Genomic DNA, 23,998 nt, shown 5'->3' on the forward strand with positions numbered 1-23,998 from the left:
GCAGAGGTTACACTGGTGGTGGCACACTGCTGCGGGCGCAGAGGAGGTTACACTGGTGGCACACTGCTGCGGGCGCAGAGGAGGTTACACTGGTGGTGGCACACTGCTGCGGGCGCAGAGGAGGTTACACTGGTGGTGGCACACTGCTGCGGGCGCAGAGCAGGTTACACTGGTGGCACACTGCTGCGGGCGCAGAGGAGGTTACACTGGTGGTGGCACACTGCTGCGGGCGCAGAGCAGGTTACACTGGTGGTGGCACACTGCTGCGGGCGCAGAGGAGGTTACACTGCAGTGGCATGCTGCTGAAGGCGCAGATTCTACATAAAGAATCCCAGGAAGGGCACCGTGCCTGCAACACTCAAGACTCCCGGGACAGGAGGGCTTGTGATAAATGACACTGTGAAGTGGTGGCTGCATTAACACATTGTAATTCCCCACCCATTACCTTTTAAAATTTTCACCTATGATTTTAAAGATAGAGCTTCATCGAGTTGTAGTTACTGGACACACTCTAATGCAAAAATAGTTAAGATGTGTTTAAGACTTTCCTATAGAACCATTCTTTTACAGACGAGAAGCAAGAATTAAAATGTCCTGGTGCATGCTGGCTTGCTAAATTGTCATATAGTTTACACATGCTTAAAAAGATGCTGCCACTTCAAGCATGTTACAGAGACTTTCTAATTCCACGTGGGTGCAGGGTCCCAAGGCTTTGGGCCGTCCTCGACTGCTCTCCCAGGCCACAAGCAGGGGCCTGGATGGGAAGCAGGGCCGCCGGGGTTAGAACCGGCGCCCATATGGGATCCCAGCGCGTTCAAGGCGAGAAATTTAGCCGCTGGGCCACCATGCCGGGCCCCTCATTCACTTTTTGAAGCATATTTGTATTGTAACATTTGCCCAACTGGTTTAAAATGTTGATTCATTTTGGATAGTGTTGATTTATTGGAAATACAAGTCTATAATCTGAGAAATTCCTCAGAAAATGTACTTTGAAGGGGAACAGTGCACTTTAAGCCATCTCTCTCCCCACGGAGCCAGCTGAAGGTGAGGAGTGCGTGCTGACCCGGAGCGACGCCGTGCTCATTTGCAAGCTGGGATGTCACTTGCAGTGCCTGGAATCACGTAACCCGTGAAAGGGGTGGATGGGTGTGGTACAGTTCCCTGCTCTCGCCTGTGTATGAGAAGAGTTTTGCATTGTGTTTTCTGTATAGGTTAAAAAAAGGAGGGGGGCTTTCATTATGAGGGCCGACAACTTGACTCCTAATTGTGACTGCATGGATATTTCAGGCCACAAAAGCGGTTTTTACCTGCACCCGTTTGCCTTAGAATCTGCTTGGTGACAGAACAGCAAACTCTTCCTAATGCAACTGAAGTGGGTGGCCGGTAGTTTTCGCTGCTTCACAGCAATAGTTACACAAAAGTACCTGACCAAAAAAAAGTGTTTATTTCCAGTAGGATAAGAATGTTGTTGCAGCATCCTCAAAGTCTAATGTGGAAACAAGGCATCCAGTGTGTGTGGGAACCTGAGGAGGCCCTGCAAGGACTATGTCAGGCCGCCTGGGGACTGTGAGGGCAGCCTTAGGTGGCTTCGCTCGGCATGCCTGCTGGACTGGCCCAGCTGGAGTAGAGGGGCCAGGGAGCTCATGAAGACCTCCTGGGGAGGAATGACGATCTTCCGGACTGGGCACCCCCCCCTCCCGACCCCGCCGGCCCAGTGTGCCTTTGGAGAGACTGGCAGTATTTTCATTTTAAGTGTGCCCATCTCAGCCTGGAAGCACACATGGCTGCACTGCACTTGAGTGACCTCTGGTCACCTGGAAGCCACCTCTCTGAAGCACTGCCTCTCCTTTTGAGACCACTGGAAGATAGTTTTTAACCTGCAGTGAAGCCCGCCTCGCCACCTTATGCAAGATTTCATAGAACCCTGCACTTTTGAGTTTCTTAAAGCAGCTATCCTGTATGGGCATCATTCGTAACATTTTTTATCCTAATCCTCTGTCTGGCATATACCATGCTCAGCAAACATTTTAATAATGAAGACTAATTCCAGTTACAGGAATGATCAAGTACTTGAAGATTAAAGTCAGAGTAAATCATGGTATCTGGGGGGTGGTGGAAGCAGAAGGGTGTGGCTACCAGTGTAACAGTTTTTTTGAATACAGGAAATATTGCTCTTGGAATTAAAACCTTAAGGATCATCTTGAAGGCAGTGCTGATGCAGTGTCATCTGACATAAGGTTACATCTTAAATGGGAAAGAAACTTAATACCAGCATTGATGGCAAAAACTTGGAACACAGGGCTCTATATTTAAAATGAATTTTAACATGCTTTTACATTAGCTTTGTGATGCAGAAAGTGTTTGATTCTGTATGGATTGCAAGTGAGAAAATGCAAAGCTACCTGTCAGAACTTGCAATATTGCCACACGTTAAAGACCTGCTTAGGAATGGGAGTGATGTCAGGCAGTGTTAAGTAGTGCAGTCTTATGTCACAAGGTGTTTGCATTTACATGAACTTTCACTCGTTTTTCAGAATCTTGCTAGAGAGAAAATCCAATACAAAAGTGAGAGCTCGTGTGCGTCGAAGGATGCAATGGGCATGCCTAGTGAGACTCTGAACCCAGAAATGGTGCCTGAGAAAGTTCCCCACAGATGCGCTTCTGTTGCTGCAAGTCAAATAAAGACCATGAGTAATTCAGGAGCAGAGAATGCCCGGATTAGGAAGAGCAGCAGGAAGTTGCCCCAGTGGACCTAGGCTAAGAGAAAGCTACTGAATGTTTATCAGGAGGATGACCCAGCTGTAAATTCTGAAAGTGAAAAGGTGCCAATAGCAAAAATGACTTTTTCTTAGGTGGTTCAGATTCCGGGACGAAAAGGCACAACAGTGATGTCCAGGATGTACAAGCGGTGTCTCAATCAGGCCACAAGCACAGTTTGCTTCCAAAGCCCTGTAGACTGCAGAGCGTCGGTGGCAGGAGTGGCTTCCCGACGGCTCTAGCCCAGGAACTCGGGGTCAGGGTGGGGCTGCCACCCATCGCGGTTCCAACAAGTGTCTTCATTCTTTAGAGAACAGAACGGGCCTGTGGAGGAAAACCCCAATTTCAAAATCTCCAGGGCCCGGCGGCGTGGTCTAGCGGCTAAAGTCCTCGCCTTGAACGCCCCGGGATCCCATATGGGTGCCGGTTCTAACCCCGGCGGCCCCGCTTCCCATCCAGCCCCCTGCTTGTGGACGGCATTAGGACCCTGCACCCGTGTGGGAGACCTGGAGGAGGTTCCTGGTTCCCGGCTTCAGAACGGTGCGTGCTGGCTGTTGCGGCTCACTTGGGGAGTGAATCATCAGACGGAAGATCTTGCTCTCTGTCTCTCCTCCTCTCTGTATATCTGACTGTAATAAAAAAAAAAAAAAATCTTAAAAAAAAAAAACCCAAATCTCCAGCTTACCCCAGTCCAAAGGTTCCAGCCTCTGATGTGTCATTAGTGAAGCCATATTTCCAAAGGGCAGCCCTGTGAGGTCCAGCTGTTCACATTCCCCATGATCAACAGCAGCTTGATGGACCAGGGACTCGGGACTAAAGCACTGGAATTAAACAGAGACAGCCCACGGTCTTACTATTTACACTGAATGGTGACCATTTGATGATTAATTCAGGGAGTATTTATTTTTCTAGGAAAGGATCCGGCCTGTCACAAGGAGTATGCCTATCTGCTTGCACATGACCGCATTTGCAAAAATGCCAAAGTGTACCTCATGACGAGGCAGGTCTTAGATTTAATCAGAAAATAAAGTAGAGCTTAAGAACAAAACTCCTATTTTTTTTTTTTCTTTTTTTGGATAGAGTGGAAGCGTTCACATTTCTTTATATTACATAAGACATTTGAACCCTGAGGAGACTTGCCATACATCAGGAGCTTTGTGGTGCATGCCTGGCCTGTGTGCTGTGGTCTTTCCTTGGAGCGGGAAACCTGGCCGTGGCCCGACAAAGAACACATTTGCAAGGAGGCGGACAGTTTGTCAGAGTCAAGGTAGCCAGGTTAAATGAATGTACTGTCAAAGCAATGGTGTTACTGAAATTGTCCTAGGCCAGTTGTTTTCCAGTTTAAAAAATCTGTGATGATTAATACATGATTTGCATGTGTCAAGCTGAAAGTAAAATAGAGAATCTAGGTGTTTATTTTTCTTTACAATTAATGCATATTTTTTGGATTACCAGATGGATGGACCAAGTGTTTTGGTTATTTGAGAAATTTGTGGTTGCATGTTTGTTTAAAAAACAGGCTATTTTAAACAAAGTATCCGTCGGACTACTCTAACCTACCGTTGTGTATCTGCGGTGTACTACTTAAGCCCAGCACCCATCACTCGTCCAGGAGGGAAAGGCAGAATTCCTAAATAAAACTATTATTTTTAGGTGCATGGCGTTTGATTTCTGTACTTTATAAAATGCTTAAGTGTGTTTCCAGTCCCAAATTTATATTTAATTTCATTGAAATGCTTTCTGGGATATATTGAATACTAAATAACTATCACATAATATTCAAGTCTCAGTGAAGACGTCCATGGAGAACTTTTGAATAATTTCAGTGTTAACAAAGTAATTTCAGTTTTGGATTCGTAACCCACTGTGGTGGGATTAGTGCCTGCTGGAGACAGTATCAGCCTTCCCGGATGGAATTCTCTTTGCTGGCTTAGTATTTAACTTGAACATATAATCTGCCTTTTGAAAAAATGCTTGGCCTGAATTTGTTAACTACATGAAAAATACTTATTTACAAATATCTAGAAATATCTTCTATTTACTGGGTCTAGTAAAACCGTGTTCTCAGACATGTTGGCCAAATTTCTCAACATTACTGTATTCGCAGTAACTTCAACCATTTTCTACAAAAAAATTCCTTGTTAATGTGAGATCAAATTAGTATCTCACTGGTAAAAATGGTAAATTAAAAAAATTTTTAGACAAAAGGATTAAGAAAAAGTGCTGTCCAATTACCTCTTCTTATTATTTTGCTTGGAAGCATGGGTTTTTTGTTTTGTTTGTTTTTAGACATGTACAGTTGTGACATGAGGCGGCTTTGTGGTCATTATTTCATCATCTTAAGATATTTGTAGCAACTTGGAGATTTTTAAAAACTGATCTCAAAAAAGACCCTTTTCAAACCCCCAACAAATTTTGTATGGCTCGCAAACGGCCACTTACAAAAAAAATCTATTTTGGACCAGTTTTTGGGATGTGCTGTGGTGTGTGTGTCACACTCCTACCCCCTCGAGGTTCTCCCGGCCCTGCACGCCGGGCTGGTCAGCCCTGGCACTGCTCACGGAACGCGGGCGGAGAGAGGCCAAGGCCTGCGGAGTGTGCGCTCCACGGGTGCCGGAGACCACCGTGCAGGGGGCCGCTCCGGTCCAACACCTGCCGGGAGTGGGCGCCCCGGTCCAGCACCTGCCGGGAGTGGGCGCCCCGGTCCAGCACCTGCTGGGAGTGGACGCCGCTCCGGTCCAGCACCTGCCGGGAGTGGGCGCCCCGGTCCAGCACCCGTTGACCGGAGTGGGCGCCCCGGTCCAGCACCTGCCGGGAGTGGGCGCCCCGGTCCAGCACCTGCTGGGAGTGGACGCCGCTCCGGTCCAGCACCTGCCGGGAGTGGGCGCCCCGGTCCAGCACCCGTTGACCGGAGTGGGCGCCCCGGTCCAGCACCCGTTGACCGGGAGTGGGCGCCCACTCCGGTCCAGCACCCGCCCGCCGGGAGTGGACGCCGCCCCGGTCCAGCACCGGCCTGGAGTGTACCCTGTTTCCGGCCTCCGCGGGCTCCGCCTCGCACCTCGCCGCTTGCCCCTCTAGCCCACCGTCCCCCAGTCTCGGTCTCCTCGCCCGCTCTGGACTTCCGGCGCTTGCAGGGTCACAGTGGCGTGTGTGGGAGGGGCGATGCACGCACGGGGGCGTGGCCGCACGCAGACTCGGGGCAAGTGGGTGTGCGCGGCGTGGGGTGCCCCAGCGGCCCGGAGGCGCCATGGCAGCCACGTTCTTCGGAGAGGTGGTGAAGGCGCCTTGCCGAGCCGGGACTGAGGACGAAGAGGACGAGGAGCAGGAAGGACGGAGGGAGACGCCCGAGGACCGCGAGGTCCGGCAGCAGCTGGCGCGGAAGCGGTGAGGCGCCGGGCGGGCCGGGCGGGGGCCGAGGCGGGTGGTTCGCGTGGAGGGAGACTGCGGTCCAGCTTCGTTCTGCGGCGACCTCGGCCGTCTGGGCCCGGCCGTCCGATCCGCGGGGGCCGGGTGGGCATTGCGCAGGACGGCTGCGGGGCTTCTGTCGCCTCTGTCCCAACGCCCGCAAGGGAGCCCGGTCCCCGCGGCCTTTGACCCCTGCCTGGTTCTGGACGCTGCGCGAACACTGGGCATCATCGCTGGCCAGGTGGGGACCCGGGTTGGGCATCGTGTCACAGCCCTGGAAAGGCAGAGTGACCGAGAGAGGGAGGGACAGGGAACCCCGGCTGTGAGCGGTGCAGTGGCCGGGCAACAGATCCAGGACCGCCAGGTGGGCGACGGTCGGGGGGCGGCAGCTGCTGCCTCTTACAGCGGCCTGGCGACTCCGGCCTCCCCCCGCCCCGTTTTTTTTTTTTTTTTTTTCCCGAAGACGTATTATTACTACTGTTTGTGTTCGAAAGCTAGAGTTACAGAGAAAGAGGGGAAGAACCCAAAGAGACAGCTTCCATCTGCTGGCTCACTCCCACGTGGCTGGCTGGGAATCAGGGGTTAGGTCTGGGTCTCCGGTGCAGCTGCCCAGGTGGGATGGGAGCTGGACCAGAAGAAAAGGTGGGACACACACTGACGCCCATATAGGGTGTTGTCGTCCCAGGTGGGGGCTTTACCTGCAATCCTGCAACCGCAACAGACTAAGGCGTCTCAGCCAGTGTCCTGTTACCCAGACATTTAGAGCTCTCCCACACGTGCCTTCTGCCCCTGCTGAGAGACTGCCCATCCTAGCCAGTGCCTGTGTGAGGGCTCCCACCTGCTGTCGTTTGACATTACACTTGTCTGCAAATGAGTGTTTGTTTCAGAGGCTTTGCCTAAGTCGCTTTCTTTTAGCTTGCTTGCTTGTTTCAATGGTTGACTGACTGACTTATTTGAAGGTGTCACAGAGGGGCAGGGAAGGGCACCGATCACTCCCCCATGACCACCAAGGCTTGGCCAGGCTGAAGGCAGGAACCGGGCACCTCCTCCTGTCTCCCCGTGGGTGCGGGGGCCCAGGCACTTGGGTCATTCTTTGCTGCTTTCTTAGGCACGCAGGCAGGAGTGTCCGGAACACCAGCCATGACCCATGCTGGGTCACATTGCTTTCTGTTTCCTGTTGCACGGTCTGCCTGGTGTGTCCGTGGACTCACTCCCAGTGATGCAAAGGTTGCTGAGTGGGTCGGCTGGCGGCCTGGCCCTCACTGGACGCTGTCATTTCCTGGATCCATGTTTGCTTCTAGTTATTATGTTCTTCTAAAAGTGCCCTATGCCAAGGGGCACGTGTGGTGGCCCAACGAGCCTGCTCGCATCAGCATCCATGCTGTGCTGTTTGAGTGCTGGGGCTTCTCCTTGGACTCGGCTCCCTGCTTCCGGCCTGGGAAAGCAGAAGGGCGCTGGCCGGTGTGGGAGACCCTGAGGAGGCTCCAGGACTGGTTCCACTCTGGCCTTTGCAGCTGTGTGGGGAGTGAGCCAGCAGGTGGAAGATCTCTCTCTTCTCTCTGTACATCTGCCTTTCAAAAAAAAAAAAATAAATAAAACCGTGTTTTAAAAAAGTACATTATACCTGTGATACCATTATACCATTTAATGTACTTTTGTTCCTAATATGCTAATTGTATTGAAGTCACTTGAGTTTCGTCTTTATTTCTTGTGTTAGGGAGGTGCGGCTCCTTCGAAGACAGACAAAAACATGTTTGGAAGTTTCTCTGCTAGAAAAACATCCTTGCTCCAGGTTTATAATTGCCATAGGCAACAATGCAGTGGGTGAGTGCAACACAGACCACGGAACCCTTCCGGATGCCAAGCTGCTCGCTTCCTTCTGGCACAGCAGGCTGCCCGCGCTGTAGACCGAGTGCAGCTGTGTCCTGCTCGTGGGGACCTGCACATTAAAGTGAAAGGTGCTGTGTTGAAATATCCACGTTTATGTAAATTAAAGCATTTTTTTAAAAATTTGAAAGCTAAAGTGGCAGAAAGACAGGGGCAGAGAGAGAAAAAACAGAGAGACCAGCATGGTGGCGAGTCAGGCTGAACCTCCTCTGCAATGCTGCCACGTGCCGGGGCTCTGCTTCACGTCCCGGCTGCTCCACCTCCCAGCCAGCTCCCTGGGAAAGTAGCGGAGGATGGCCCAAAACCCTGGGCCCCTGCAGCCATGGAGGAACCCTGGAAGCTCCTGGCTTCAGATCATCTCAGCTCTGGCTGTTCCTGCCACTTGGGAAATGAACCAGCAGATGGAAGATCTTTCTCACTCCTCTTGTCTCTGTAAATCTGCCTTTCAAATACAGAAGTAAATCTGTCTTCTGTTTGCTGGTTCATTTCCCAGATGCCCACAAGAGCTGGGGCTGGACTGGGCAGAACCTGGGAGTTCCAGCCTGGGCTCCCGTGGAGGTGGCGGGCACTCCACAGATGGAGCCTTCATCTTCCGCCTTACATGGTGTGCGTTAGTGGGATTGGAGCAGACGGGATGAGCCCAGGGGCCAGCAGAGGGGTGTGTGTGCCAGGTGGCGAGCTCAGTGGCAGCAGCACACTGCCTGCCCCATACTTGAAGGTTCACCGCATCCTTTGCGAACATATGCGGACTCTAATAACAATTGTTGCTAACATCTGTAGCTGCTGAGTCCCAAGGTCTCTGTGCTTACTAATTCACTTGGTGGGCTGACATGAGAACTGTGCACAGGAACAGTGCTCATCCGCACAAGGACCCTGGTCTCTAGGGGTTCCACAGACACACCCTCAGAACTTTAGCCAAGATCCCAGGCCCCGAAAGGTCTCTCTGATGCTGGCAGCATGCCTGTGGGCGAAGCGCCACCTGTGACACCAGGGTCCCACGGCAGAGTGCTGGCTTAACGTCTGGCACCTCTGCCCTGCCCTGCTCCCTGCTGACGGGCCTGCAAAGGCTGGGATGACGGTGCAGGTGCTTGGACTCCTGCATGCAGCGTGGAGCTCCTGGCTGCCGGCTCCCACCCAACCTAGCCCCAGGGTGTAGCCAGCTGGAGGGTGAACTAGTGCGTAGAACCCCCCTCTGTTAATCTGCCTTTGTAATAAGCAAACATAAATAAAGCTTGAGTAAGAAGAACATAATAGCTATGTGGTAAATAACTGTTGCCTCATTTATGTGCAGTTCTGTTGGGCCGGTGTCACCATGAGCGCAGTGAGGCCCGGCAGCAGGGCCGGTGTCACCATGAGTGCAGTGAGGCCCGGCAGCAGGGCCGGTGTCACCATGAGCGCACTGAGGCCCGGCAGCAGGCCGGTGTCACCATGAGCGCGGTGAGGCCCGGCAGCAGGGCCGGTGTCACCATGAGCGCGGTGAGGCCCGGCAGCAGGGCCGGTGTCACCATGAGCGCGGTGAGGCCCGGCAGCAGGGCCGGTGTCACCATGAGCGCACTGAGGCCCGGCAGCAGGCCTGTTTGCCCCGTTTCTGGTTCATGCCAGTCTTCAGGTTCCTCTGGGCTGGCCTTTCTCCTGCAGAATGGCAGTACTGGGTGTGCGCTCACACGGCCCTGTCTGCTTCCATGTTCTAGAACAATTACATTGTTTTGTATTGAATATCAAATGCGGCTTATAGACTCGGTCACTAACAGTAGGAATTGTTCCGACAGCGTTTTTGTCATCGTTTGTTATGAATTCGGGAGTCTGGGAAGAAATTGGCTGTGCTAAACTCTGGAATGAGTGGTGCAGGACGGCGGACTCCACCCACTTGTCTCCCGCCGAGGCCTTTTGTGTGTTCTATCAGCTAAAAGGCCATCACTCGGTATGTGGGACCTGCCTGGGGTGGCCAGGCTTGGAGTTCTTGCTGGTCGCAACCTTGAACTCCAGCTGCATTTCTCGGACACTTTGCGGTGTGTAGTTGCTCTGAGAGTAATCACCAGCAGGGGTTTGGCTCTTCAAGAAATAGGTCAGTTGTGGAGTCAGGGGAGTGGGTGTACCAAGAGCTGTGTCAGCACTCACATGACGCGGTTCCAGTGGCGTGGTTTGGGGTGTGTGCAGACACTGGGGTTTTGGCTTTGCAGGTGACCATTTGTCAGTGCAGCTGCTATGTTGCTGAAGATCAGCAGTACCAGTGGCTGGAGAAGGTGAGCACTCCTGTGAGAAGCAGCCATTTAAAACATGGCAGACTATTCCATCAGCTGGCTCCCTCCCCCAGATGCCCACGGCCAGGGCGGGACCAGGCCCGAGCTGGAGGGTGTGGGCTGCATCTGGGTCCCCCTGGGAGGTTGGGGACCCGCAAGATTAACCGTCATCTGCGCCTCCTGGGTCCCCCCGGTAGGTCGGGGACCCGCAAGGTTGACCGTCATCTGCGCCTCCTGGGTCACCCTGTGGGAGGTCGGGGACCCACAAGGTTGACCGTCATCTGCGCCTCCTGGGTCCCCCTGGGAGGTCGGGGACCCGCAAGGTTGACCGTTATCTGCGCCTCCTGGGTCACCCCGTGGAAGGTCGGGGACCCACAAGGTTGACCATCATCTGTGCCTCCTGGGTCCCCCCGGGAGGTCGGGGACCCACAAGGTTGACCGTCATCTGCGCCTCCTGGGTCACCCCGGGAGGTTGGGGACCCGCAAGGTTGACCGTCATCTGCGCCTCCTGGGTGTGTGAGCAGGAGGCTGGAGTCCAGGCCTGCCAGGGCGGGCTGTGGGCTCCCAGGCGTGTTTTGCGTTCCCAGGTCATGGCTTCCCTGCCTGGCCGTGGCACCTGCCCCTGAGTGGCCCTCTCCTTAAGGAGTTGGTCTCTTCCCTCACACCTTTGAAGGGAAATACTGATGTGGGGAAGGAGTTTGTTTCTGTCTAAAAAGTACTGTGAAATGTCTGACAGGATATAAAAAATGAAGTGACGCGTTGATGGGTAAGAGGAATTCTCAGGTCATAAGAATGCACCTTCTGGAAGAATTGGGAAACGGTGCATGGACTTCAGACATCTTTGTGCCAGAGTCAGCTCTTTGTTGCCGTGAACACTGGAAGTAGCTTGTATCGTGTTAGCATTTTTGGGTTTATCAAGCTGTGATGATGGATAGTCTAACAAAGCATTTTTGGCACTTAATATGAACTCCAGTTCTACTGTTACTGAGAATAACTGCTCTCATGTCTGCGTAAGACAGTTTCACACAGGGTACAGTAACCTCAAACCTATGCCCTGTCTGTGGTACACTGCTTCTAGAAACGTCCTTAAGAAACCCATCACAGCCACTTCCTCGGGGAGGGAGGAGCCTGTGGCCTGTGGCATCACTGGTCCCCTGACCACTAGTGGAGAGCGGCCGGGTGTGGCCAGCATGTCTGCATCCTGCGTCACACCACAGTGCCTGGCTTTGTCTCTGGATTCCAGCTTCCTGCCCGGACAGGGAGGCCAGTGACCCACGAGTCCCCAGTGCCTGGCTTGGCATGGGCTGTGACTACTGTGGACACTAGGGGAGTGAGCAGTTGGCGGGAGTTACGTCTACGTGCCTGTTGTATGGGAAGAAGTGAATCTAGTCAGAATCCCTTTTGGGGTGTCCTGGGCAGGGGGAGAGCCTGGGGAATGTATTTGGGGCTCACTGAGTGGTCGTACGTCGTGGCCCCCTGCAGCAGGCTCACAGGGGAGGAAGGTGACCTGGGGAAGATCCCCAAGTAGGCAGTAGAAGCATGATCCAGCGCAGAGTGTGCCGTGCTGCTCCGTGGCGCATGCGCAGTGCTGCCGCAGGGCAGGGGTGTTGGGGCCTGGCTGCAGGCAGCTGCCCTTCACAAGACTCTCATGGCCAGTCTGCGTTGTGTTAGGTGTTTGGCTCTCGTCCCAGGAAGAACATGCAAGTGACCATTCTCACGAGTCGACACGTGACTGACTATAAGACCTCAGAATCCACGGGCAGCCTGCCTTCTCCTTTCTTGAAAGCTCTGCACACCAAGAACTTCAAAGACCAGCTGTGCTGTTCCTTGCTGGAACAGCCGAACATCGTGCACGACCTTCCCGCTGCGGGTGAGCTCCTTCCTTCCTTCATCGTTAGAGGCCTTTTGTCCTCGAATGTGACATGTGCTGGGAAGTGGCTATATATTTTACATTGTGCATTATATACTTGTCAGTATGTATGATTTTCACCAGTAAAATTTTAATCTTTCAGCTACTTAAAATTGTCTCAGTCCATTCAAGAAATCAGGCATAAAGATAGTGTTTGAAAAAGCAACAGATTAGGAAAATAAGTTGGGTTTTGGAAGAATATAGTATGTTTTAATTGATTCAGAATGGCCATAAATGACTTGATTCAAAGAGGAAAGAAAAAGCGTGGACTGGACAGCACTGTAACTAACCAGTGTGCCTGTCTGCGACGGGCGTCTGGGTGTTCTCCCCGTGTGCCTGTCTGCGACGGGCGTCTGGGTGTTCTCCCCGTGTGCCTGTCTGCGACGGGCGCCTGGGTGTTCTCCCCGTGTGCCTGTCTTTGACGGGCGCCTGGGTGTTCTCCCCCGTGCCTTCCCAGTTCTGAGCTTCTGTCAGGTGTGGGGCCTGCCTGCCGTCCTCTACCTGTGTTACACGGATGTCATGAAGCCGGACCTCATCACCGTGGAAGCTTTCAAGCCTCTGCTTTCTTCCAGAAGCTTCAAAGGGCTGGTCAAGGTGAGGTTTCCAGTTTGAGTTCAGAGCTACGTCTTGGTGACAGACAGGAGCGTGTGGTGGCGCAGGTTCCTGGCCTGACAGCTGCGCTTGTGCCCCTGGTGGGCGTGCTGTCGTGTGGAGGGCAGTGCAGTGTGGCAAGAGCCCAGGGTTCCCTGTGGGCTGGTGGCTTCGCTTGGCAAGAGGGCTCTGTGACTACTTTGCAGTGTTGTCGTTTTGAGGTTGTTATACAGTTGATTCGTGTGATTGCACAGAGTACAGTTTGTGGCGGTGAGAGAGTTATACTCCTAGGCTGAGCCTGTTTGCTGCCCTCTGTGTATCTGTGGGCTCACTTCCTGGAGGCTGGGGGTGCTGAGCTCGTGGATAGAACTGTCACCTGTGCTGGCAGGGAGTGAACCACTGCCCTGCTTCCGGGCACATCGGCCGCTAGTCGAAGGACTTCCCGGAAGCAAAGCAGCTCGAACAGCATTAGCCCGTAGCCCTGTTTGTTTCCAGTGTGGCAAGTTCTGCTGGAGCTAGCCCAGTCCACGGGTCTCATAGATTGGTTTCTTACTTGGTTGTCAGCTCCGTGTCGCACAGACCACGGTTTTCGGCTGTGTCCTTGTCTCACTGTGCGCTGCATGGAAAGGAAGGCCTCAGGCGCCATTGGTTGAACTAATGACGAGTAAGGTGGTGAGGCTCTGACCTAGAGGCGCCTAAGTCTTGCCTTGCTCACTCTGGGATCCCATATGGGCGCCCATTCTAATTTAGCAGCTCCACTTCCCATCCAGCTCCCTGCCTGTGGCCTGGGAAAGCAGCGGAGGACGGCCCAAAGCTTTGGGACCCTGCACCCGCATGGGAGACCTGGAAGAGCTCCTGGCTCCTGGCTTTGGATCGGCACAGCTTCAGCCATTGTGGCCACTTGAGGAGTGAATCATCTGACGGAAGCTCTTCCTCTGTCTCTCCTCCTCTCTGTATGTCTGACTTTCCAATAAAAATAAATTTTAAGAAAATTATTGGAAAGGCAGAGAGAAGGAGATATTGTGCTCCCTGGTTCATGTTCCAGTGCCAGCAGCCAGCTGGGTCAGGCCAGGCTGAAGCTAGTTTGCCAAAACTCCAGCTGGGTGTCCCAGTGGGTGGCGGGGACCCGAGAGCTTCAGCCAGCTCCTGCTCTCACCTGGATGCGTGTCAGGGGCACGTGTGCACCACACGGGACACGGACCCACGCAGATTGTGTTGACTGTCGAGCCAGATGCTCAAGACACCCTCCCTCATCTCCCCCACCACAGCTTTTTATTTCTTGGAGACCAGAAATTCCAAGGCACAGCTGTCAAGACTTGGTTCTCCTGGGACAACGCCATGGGGACAGGAACCAATGTTATAGGGACATTGGTTCGCTGAGGGTTGGGGTGGGCTCACAGGTGCTGTGCGAGCATTGGAATCACCTGCCGGTTGCACTGTCAGCTTTGCACGGTGCTCTCTGAAGAGGCAGTCTCAGAACTTCTCCCGTTCCATTGCCTGCTTTGGAGGTGATGTGCGCATGGCGCTGATGGCAGCTCTGATGGTGTGGCTTCCTTAATGGAGCGCAGCCGCTGCACATGGTTCTCACTTGTCTGCTGGCAGTGGGTTTGTGGAGTACCTGAATCCTCTTGCATGCCTGCCGTGAGCTTGTGAGCTGATGCTGGGCTCATCGCGGTGCCCGGCACGGGGTCAGTGCTGCTGGCTTCCAGGATGGAGCCTGAGGCACGGGAGGCACAGGAGGGACACGGGAGAGAGCAGCTGGAGCCCAGCGTGGGCAGCGGGCCGGGCTGGTGGGGATGCAGCGGGGGCCAGCCGGGCCCTGGTTGTGTGGGGCGAGGAGTTGGTTCCCTGGGAGGGGGCGTTGTCTGCGGGGCTCCCCCCACTTGCCTTCCTTGCCGGAGGCGGTGAAGGGCAGCACCTGGCCCCTGGGGTGCCGCTCCTGACTCAGATTCTGACTGCAGGGAGACTGAATGTGTGTGTTACTTCCGGCTGAATTTTCACTGCATTCCTAATTTTTTCTTTTTTAGAATATTCCCCAGAGCACAGAGATACTGAAGAAGTTGATGTCAACAAATGAGGTTCAAAGTAATATTTATACGTGATCTAGAGACTGTTTTTCCTGTGTGTTACCCATCCATTCCTGTTAGGACAGCAATGTGCCCTGTTTTGTAAGTTACTTTGGGGAGGGGGAATGTATTTTGAATTGAGATAAAGCAATAAACTATAGGACAGTTCCTTGTAGTTTCCCATCTTTGTTTATGGTGATGATGCCCACAGCAGCAGTAAGCCCAACATCTGTCTTATTCGTGAGGTGTGAGTATCATTTCATATAGATGCTGTGAGGTCAGGCTGGCTGCATCAGTGGCTAAATCCTTACACACTGCCATCCCACATGGGCAGTGGGTTGTGTTCCGACGGCCCCACTTCCCATCCTGCTCCCTGCTTATGGCCTGGAAAACTAGATAAGAATGGCCCAAGGCGTTGGACCCCTGCACATGGATCTCACAGAGACATGGAAGAGGCTCCTGGCTCCTGGCTTCAGATCAGAGCTCATATTTGCTCGTTGCAGCTACTTGGGGAGTTAGTCAGCGGATAGAAGATCTTTCTCTCTTTCCTGCTCTCTGCATATATGACTTGTCAGTAAAAATAAATAAATCTTTAAAAAAAGTTTAAGTACAGAAAAATTTAGAAATCCATGCATGTCGTGTGAGTATTATATCACACACATATGTAAGCTCATGTATAGTACCAAGTCACCATGACTGGGACTAGAGATGGTGTCCTGTGGTGTGGAGGGGAGCTGGGACATGGGGAGAAAATGGCACACAGAAATTGTAGAGAGCTTGCCGGCCACCTGTGTGTGTAGAGGTGAGGGGGTTGGTTAGAGAGCTGGCTTGCCGTGTATGTGTGTAGAAATACCATCACGGTGATTGCAGAGGAACCACAGGGAACAGAAACAGGTGTCTGCCTTGTCGAGCCTCTGTATTGGGTTTGTGATGGCCCTGTCTAGAGGCATCGTGGGCCTGGGGGCCGTGATACATTGGGACCATGGGTGCAGTTAATTTGCCAGTCTGCTCTGGGCCCACAGCACGCCTCTCACACGTGCAGAGCATGCTGGCTCCAGGCCAAGGGGAGCCGGTTCCGCCCAGTCACAGTGCCAGCCACTGCTTCTTGTCAGACTAAAGGACAAGCTGTCTGCACGCACCTGCACTGCACGCCTGACAGGCATGGTGGGACAGCGAGAAGTCTGCAGTAAACACGTTCGAGGAGGAGACAAATGGCACACCGTGGTAGCCCATTTCTTGCTGCCATAATGAGATACCTGAGGTGAACACTTAAACAGACATGTGGTCTGTTTTGTGTTCGTGTCCAGAGGTTGGAAGTCTCACCAGGGTACTGCCTCTGTCCCCTGCCCCTGGGTCTGCCTCAGCTCCTGGGTGGGGTATGTGAAGAGGGCGCAGAGCAAGGGGGCCACACGTGCTCAGGAGTGGCCCCTCGCTGACCTAACCCCTCCAGCAAGGTCACACCATCTCAATACTGCTCTGCTTCTCCTCCAGCTTGTACAGATGCACCTGCGAGGCAACAGAAGACGGGGCTCAGCACTTGGGTCCCTGGCAGCCTCGTGGGAGACTGGATGAAATTCCAGGATCCCGGCTGGTGGGTTTGCCCCTGCTGGCTGTTGCACCTGTCTGGGAGCAAGTCAGTTGATGGAAGCTCTCTCCCTGAATAGTTCTCTCAAATGGGGATGAGTTCACTGTCCCTCTTGCCCTGTCTGCTGCTCCCCTCTCATTTATGTATATATTTTTAAAAAGATTTGTTTTTATTTGAAAGGCAGAGTTACAGAGAAAGAAAGGACACAGAGATCTTCCATCTGCCGGTTCACTCCCCACATGGCCACCACAGCCAGAGGCATGCTGGGCTGAAGCCAGGAGCTTTTTCTTGGTCTCGTACTTGGGGCCCAAGCACTTGAGCCATCCTCTGCTGCCTTCCTGGGTTATTGACAGAGAGCTGGATTGGAAATGGAGAAGCAAGGAGTTGGAGTGGCACTAATATGGGATGCTGGTGCCACAGACTAGTGGTCAGCTTGCTGTGCCATGGTGTTGAGTCAGTGTGCTGTGTCACAGTGCCAGATTAGCTTGCTGTGCCATGGTGTTGGGTCAGTGTGCTGTGTCACAGTGCCAGATTAGCTTGCTGTGCCATGGCATCTGCCTTGGCATGCTGCCCTCTTCTGCCCTGTGAGCAGTGCTCTTCGCCTCTGGAGGGTGCAGTGCCAAGGCTGCATCTTGAAAGTGGAGACCAAGTCCTTGCCGGACGTCACACCTGCCGGTGCCCTGACCACGGACTTGCCAGCCTGCAGCCCTGTGGGCTGGAGCAGTTGCAGTGATCCTAAATTGCCCAGTAACTGTGTTGTAGCAGCACAGAATGGACCCAGATATGGCTGCCTTTCGCCTTTGATTTCTCCCTGCTTTGTGTTCCTGAGCTGTGTCCTGGGCTTGTCTTCCTTTGGGCTGGGAGAAGGGGCAGTGACAAGAAGGGTGTCAAGAAAGATGGGAGGAGAAAGACTGTCCCGATGCCTGCTCGGGATTCCGATTTTATGGGGAAGAAGGGGAAGAGTCCAGGCTGGGGCTGTTCGAGGCGCTCACATGGATGTCCCCGCACTGGGGGCCTTCGGGAGCAGCAGGTGCACGCCAGGCCTGTCTGACTCGGTGTGGCTGCTTGACTTAAGGGGTTCCTTGACCACGAGGGCAATTCAACATCTCCACTGCTGTTCACCAGGCACTGGTTTTCACTGCTAGGTTGGTTTTCCTGTGTGTCCCTTCATAACAGGAAAACAATTCGCGGGTGCTTTACCCATCACCATATTCTCACAGGTGTTTCCCATGCGCTTGCCCCAGCAGCCTGGTGACGTGGCAATGACTCTGCAGTCCTCCTTACAGGTAATGAAGTAGGATTTCAGAGAGACTAGAGGCCTGGATCTGCAGTACCCCAATGCCAGGGCTCCCACAGTGTGGTTCTGCCTCTCAGACCAGGATCCCTCAGCCTGTGTCAGCGTGGGACCCATGGCCTACATTTTAGATGAGTTTTTTTGGTAGGGGATGTTTGCCTGCCTGCCTGTCTCCTGTGCTCTGGAGGTGCTGGTCACATCTGTTTATCATAGGGTTCTTGGTTGGGAAAGAACTTTTGCATTGGGGATGGTTCCAAAAAAATAGCCGGTGTTGCTCCAGGTGAGGATGCAGATATACCTGCGAATCCGAGACGCAGCTGTCCTCCGCGGAGCACCTGCTCTGGGCTTGTTGGTGTGGACCACAGCTTTTTACTCCTCGGAGACCAGAAATTCCAAGGCATAGCTGTCAAGACTTGGTTCTCCTGGGACAACGCCCTGGGGACGGTTTGCCTGTTTCTCCCAGGAGCTCCCACCCTGGACAGACAGCACCTGCTATTGTCAGTCAGATTCTCACACATCCTCCTGAGACTCAGTGGCCAGGGTTACTCACTCAGACACTTTTTAAAAAAGATTAATTTATTTTTATTGGACAGGCAGATTTACAGAGAGGAGGAAGAGATAAAGATCTTCCATCCACTGGTTCACTCTCCAAGTGGTCACAGCAGCTAGAGCTGAGCTTATCAGAGGCCAGGAGCCAGGAGCTTGTTCCTAGTCTCCCAGGAGGGTGCAGGGTCCCAAGGCTTTGGGCCGTCCTCACCTGCTTTCCCAGGACACAGGCAGGGAGCTGGATGGGAAGTGCAGCATCTGGGGCACGAGCAGGTGCCTGTATGGATCCTGGGGCTTGCAAGGCGAGGATTTAGGCACTGAACCATCCCTCCAGCCCCTCTTTTGGACTTTGCAATTCCCTTAGGGCAGCGGTTCCCAAACTTTGTTGAATGTTGCAGTCTCTTGGGAAGCTTTCTAACAGCTTCTGTGTTTTTTTTTCCTTTTATTATTATTATTTACTATATTGTTGACAATCTTTACATAGTTAATTACGGTGAAAAGGTTCAGGGGTATAGGGAAGTGGGTAAGACTATTATGTCCATATTGTTTCCTTCATGTATCTGAGGTAAAGGGGGATATTGAGGGAGAAGCCCCGCCCAGTTTCCTACCCACCCCAGGTCCCGGATGTGGGGCATGCTCTGAGATCCTTGCTTAAGTTGATTTAATAGTTCACCAGTTATGAATCACTGCCATTTTCGCCACTCCCAGCTCAATGAGGCCGTTGAAGAATCCACTGATTTGACACAGTCCATCACAGAGGTTTCATTTGCCCAGTATTTCGCTGCCAACGTATAGCTGAGGTGGTTGACTGATTTGTTCTTTCTTCTGTCTTTTCTTGGCTAGGGTTCTGAGTCCAGCAGTTTGGGGAGATCCCCAAAGAAACTTTGAGATGTTCCCAGACCAGGTTCTTGTGTGTTCTAGCAAGCACAGGGCCCGGCACAGTCCATCGCCACAACAGCTTCTGTGTCACATGCCCTCCTATTATGGCCCATGTGTCTAGAGAAGGGAGCCAGGATCTTTCGAAGCTCACAAGTCATGCTAATACACAGCCAAGCCATCCTGTTAGACACCTAGGGACCCAGCAACCTGTGCGTTAGCGCCCCCTCTAGGCGAGCCTGAAAACCACTACAGGGCTCTAGGACTTCTTGGGGGGCTCCTGTTGGGTAGGAGTTGGGGCTGGCATTCTGCCTCTACAAGCCCCTGGGTGCTGGTGGAAGAGCTGTCCTGGGGCACCCAGAAGCAGGAGTCCTCAGCCAGATACTTAGCGACTCTTAGTAAAGTCCCCGCTGTGCTGGGTGCACACTCGGCAGAGATGCAAACGAAGGCAGCTGGAGACTGCCTTAGGGCCACACTTCAAACATGGGGTTAAAAAAGGAGCAGTGTGGCCCGGTGGCGTGGCCTGGTGGCTAAAGTCCTCGCCTTGAACGCCCTGGGATCCCATATGGGCACCGGTTCTTATCCCGGCAGCTCCACTTCCCATCCAGCTCCCTGCTTGTGGCCTGGGAAAGCAGTTGAGGACGGCCCGATGCATTGGGACCCTGCACCCGCGTGGGAGACCTGGAGGAGGTTCCTGGTTCCCGGCATCGGACCGGCGCAGCACTGGTCGTTGCGGCTCACTTGGGGAGTGAATCATCGGACGGAAGATCTTGCTCTCTGTCTCTCCTCCTCTCTGTATATCTGACTTTGTAATAAAAATAAAAATAAAACTAAATAAATCTTTTTAAAAAAGGAGCAGTGTGACTTTCTTTTTCTGCACAGTTCCTCCAAGGGCTTGAAGCAGCAGGCTGTTGTTACTGCAGGCCATGCAGCAGGTAAGTCGTATGGCGGCGGCTGGAAGGAATTCACAGGTTTGCTCCAGCAGTCGCCTGGAGCTGTGAAGTAGCAGGGGTGGAAGAGCAGCTCTCTTCATGCCGTCCCAACCATGCTGTTTGGCGACAGAACACATTTCCCCTCGCTTGGAAGTGGTCCTTTGGGAAGCCAGGGGTGTTAAAACCATGCAGGTCGTATATTAACCGTTGTGTTCACTTACCTGGACAGTGAGAACTGGCCACAAGGGGGCGGTCTTGGCCAACAGAGATTCTTCTGGGGCAGGAGAGCCTGAAGCTCATCACTTGTCTTCCAAAAATACGCACCTGCATTAAAAACATTCTGTGTGGTTTTTTCTGTGAAGACCCTTAAGCAATGAAAAAGATAACCCCCAAAACCTTCACAGGCCTTTAAAATGTATGATTTTTTAAAATGTGTTTTAAAAGGATGTAGTTTATTTAAAAGACTTAGAAAGAGATCTTCCATCTGTTGGCTTACTCCCCAAATGGCTGTGATGGCCAGAGCTGGGGTTGGTCCAAAGCCATGAGCCAGGAGCCTCTTCCAGGTCTCCCACGCAGGTGCAGGGTCCCAAGGCTTTGGGCCGTGCTCAACTGCTTTCCCAGGCCACAAGCAGGGAGCTGGATGGGAAGTGGAGCCACCGAGATTAAAACCGGGGCTCGTGTGGGGCTGGCTTCCCAGGAGGCTTGTCAGCTACACCACCGAGCTGGTCCCTTTCTAAGGTATTTCTAAGGATTAGATTTTTCCTTTTTGCTGCTTTTGTGAGATTCTGGCCAGTGGCTGCTGCGGGCCAAAGCTGGCTGTCCTTGGTTTGGTTGGTTTGGGGGCCACGTGAAACTTGAAGTGTGGGTAGAGTGCTTGGAGAGCAGCTGTTCTGTGTGAGTAGTGACAGATGGCTGTGATGGCAGTGCCGAGGACAGGCAGGGGCCACCTAGGTCTCCCGGAGGGACCCTAGGGCGTGATACACGTAGCTACCCATGGCCGGGTACCTCCTTGGCCTTGGTCCATAGGCCACTGTGTGCTACAGGGGAAAGTATGGGAAAGACAGTTTGGGCTCACTTTTCCCACAAGGGGGACAAAGCCCTCAGCTGAGCTGGCTGCCTGGTTCTCAGCCTCTGAAACCACTGGTGCAAAGAGACAGCTGGTAGGCCAGGCTCACCAAAGATGGCCACCCTGTGCGCCAAAGCTGGCACAAGCCCACTGGTCATCCCACCCTTTCCTTGAGGCCATAGGCCGTGTGGAGCTGCCTCAGCCTCCAGCTACAGTTAGGAACAGGCCAGAGGCCTCTGGTGGATGACCCAGGCCTCCCTTCCCGACTGAAGTCTGAACCCTGCTGGCCCACCCAGGCACTCATCACCCCAACACACTCTCCCTTCTACAGTCATGGAGTCCAGTGTGGGGTTGCCCAGCTTCCCCTGCAGCTAGCAACGGGCACTATCTTGGAGGATGCCACCATTGCCGTTTTTTCTTCCTGCAGCTCTGTAGATGAGGATGATGGGCCACCACCTTCTTCTCTGCCAAGATTGGTCACAGGCAGTGAAGCTGCAGGGGTCAGAGCTGGGACTCGCTGCAGGCGGCAGCTTACCGCGCTGTGCCGCTGAGCCTGTCCCATGTCCTCCTCTGTAAGAGGTGTTTGCTGCATCCTGGCTGGTCTGCTTCTCTATTCCGAATCTCCCGCCTGGCCGATCCAGGTGTGGGGTGCTGTGGTCTAGGATTATGCTGCTGCTTTGCCTGCTGCTCTCGGGTGAGCAGAGACAGAGCAAACCACAGTCAGGGCTTGGCTTTCAAAGGCCAGGCCCTTGGGCCATCAGGGAGAGAGGAGCTGTGCACAGACGCCTGGCTGGGAGGGAGGTGGGCGTGTGGCAGTGCAGATGACGAGGGAGCGAGCCTGGACCAATGATCCCGTCTGCCCATCAGTGAATCTGGGCAAGTTCCCCGTGACTTAGCCCCAACCTGGGCGAGTGAAGGGCCTGGCATTCCACTGAGTTCTGTCTTCTGCCATTGACTAAGTGAGGGCTCAGGGCAGAAGTCAGAGCTGCGGCTGAGGGCAGAGGCCTGTTTGCCAACGCTGCCATTAGCGCCAGCGGTCTGGGTGCTGTGTCCAGGCACTCAGGGACATGGGCACTGGGCCGCGCAGGACCCCGGCTACGGGCAGGTTCAGGAAAGGTGCAGATGCAGCGATGCCAGCCCCGGCCCAGTGCTAAGGGGCCGTGTCGGGAGGACATGAGTCTCCGGTGTCATCACAGAGCTCGAGTCCGCGGGACCCAAATGTGGGCGACAGTCACTGATGGTATTATTTTCCCCCCTCTCTCTTCTGTTGAAGATTATTTGAGAGATCTTCCATGCACTGATCTTCTCTTACAGTGGGCTGGTCTGGTCCAGGTGGCAGTTTGGGGCTCTGTCTGGGCCTCCTGTGAGGGTGGCAGGCGCCCATCCTTGGTAGTCTTCTAAGGCCCCTTAGCATGGAGCTGGCTGGGAAGTGCTACACTCCGGACGTGAACTGGCACTTGAATATGGGATGCTGGTGTTACGGGTGGCCGCTGAGCTCTCTGCGCCACCATGCTGCCCACGGGTGGCGATTTCCAAAGTGTGCCTTGCCTGCAGCTCCCTGTGTGGCCTGCAGAGCGGGACATAGGCCATGCACAGGTGGGGGTCAGTTTGGGGACATGGGCAGCGTTGGGATTTCCTGGCACCACCGCCCCTGCGTGCGAGCAGGTGACTAGATGGAAGTAGTTCCCATCGGCTTGGCCAGTTCCTGTTTGGAAGGAAGCAGCATGGGAGTGCCCTCCAGGGCTCATCACCCTGAGCAAGTTCTGCAAGAACTGAACGAATGGTGCCATGGACCACATGTGCTAGACGCTGCTGCTGCACCCACAGGCAGCTTGCTACGGAGTCTCATCGCTGGGAGCCCTGCTAGGCATTGCATCCCAGAGGCTGAGAGTAATTTGCTAAAATCTCACTTCTTCTGAAGAAAGGTCACCGATTAGCAAAATTGTGAACAAACAGCTTTCGAGCTCAGAGTCAGCAGCCAAGTACTTTACACAAACAAATTACCCTGGTGATGAAAGTAACGTGTTCTGGGGGATGGGCGGGCTGGCCAGGAGAGTCTGGGTGGAATGTTCTCGGAGGGGACATCTCCTTCACGAAAGGCCCTGGGTTGTGCTAGAATTCAGCAGCTGTAAAGGAAAAGACTGCCATGCTTGACTTCACACGAGTGGAAAGCTCTGTGTGTAGGGAACACCATAAGTGAATTTAAAATCCCGACCACAAAGTAACCATCAAATTAAAATCTGAAGCCAATCCCCAACCTAGCAATTTTTCACTGCTAAGAAAACTCTGGACACCATGTTGCGGTGGAGGCTGTGAGGCGGCTGGCCTGTGGATCTGACTTGCTTTGCCCTTAGCTGTGATGGGATTCTGGGGTGGTAGAGTGAAACTCCTGGGTGGCCCCACCCCCAGCACCACCCCCAGCACCCACCCCCGGGGCTTTGCACAGCCTCCTCCTGGCTGAGGGGAAGGCAGTGCTGTTTGTGTGACTGTGGGATCCCTCGTACAAAGTTGTAGCACCTGTGTGGCTGGGGTTGCTCTGTGCCCCATCGGCTCCCCACACAGCGAGGTCCCCGAGGCAGCTTTAGCTAAAAGCTGAAGGCTTCTTCATCACAGCAACATGTGTGGAGCTGAGTCCTGCTGCTGGCCGAGCCCGTCTCTGGCCCGGCCTCAGATGCGGAGGCTACAGACCTGGCCAACGCTCCTTCTGGGCGCTTACCAAGCACCCAGCTTGTCCGTGCCAGGCTCCTGGCCCACAGGAAGTAAAACGCAAGACATGCTCAGCTTGCTTGTAAGTTTCATTTGAAAGGTGCAGTGACAGAGAGGAAGACATACACACACACACAC

General features: G+C 53.6%; 1 protein-coding gene across 2 annotated transcripts; it reads left to right on the top strand.

The window, feature by feature from the left end:
• The first annotated feature begins 5,964 nt into the window (after positions 1–5,964).
• Positions 5,965–15,023, top strand: PSMG1 (proteasome assembly chaperone 1). 2 transcript variants are annotated; one of them, XM_058661619.1, is made up of 7 exons: positions 5,965–6,141; positions 7,880–7,986; positions 9,819–9,970; positions 10,230–10,292; positions 11,961–12,159; positions 12,656–12,792; positions 14,817–15,023. In XM_058661619.1, the coding sequence occupies exons 1-7, from the start codon at positions 6,005–6,007 to the stop codon at positions 14,889–14,891; spliced, it is 870 nt and encodes a 289-aa protein (XP_058517602.1). In that variant the 5' UTR covers positions 5,965–6,004; the 3' UTR covers positions 14,892–15,023. The 2 variants fall into 2 exon arrangements, with proteins under 2 accessions (XP_058517602.1, XP_058517603.1); XM_058661620.1 differs by lacking the exon at positions 7,880–7,986 and having other exon boundaries at positions 6,002–6,141.
• The last annotated feature ends 8,975 nt before the right edge of the window (positions 15,024–23,998 follow it).

Source organism: Ochotona princeps, chromosome 3 (genome assembly GCF_030435755.1).
Source record: "Ochotona princeps isolate mOchPri1 chromosome 3, mOchPri1.hap1, whole genome shotgun sequence".
NCBI lineage: Eukaryota > Metazoa > Chordata > Mammalia > Lagomorpha > Ochotonidae > Ochotona > Ochotona princeps.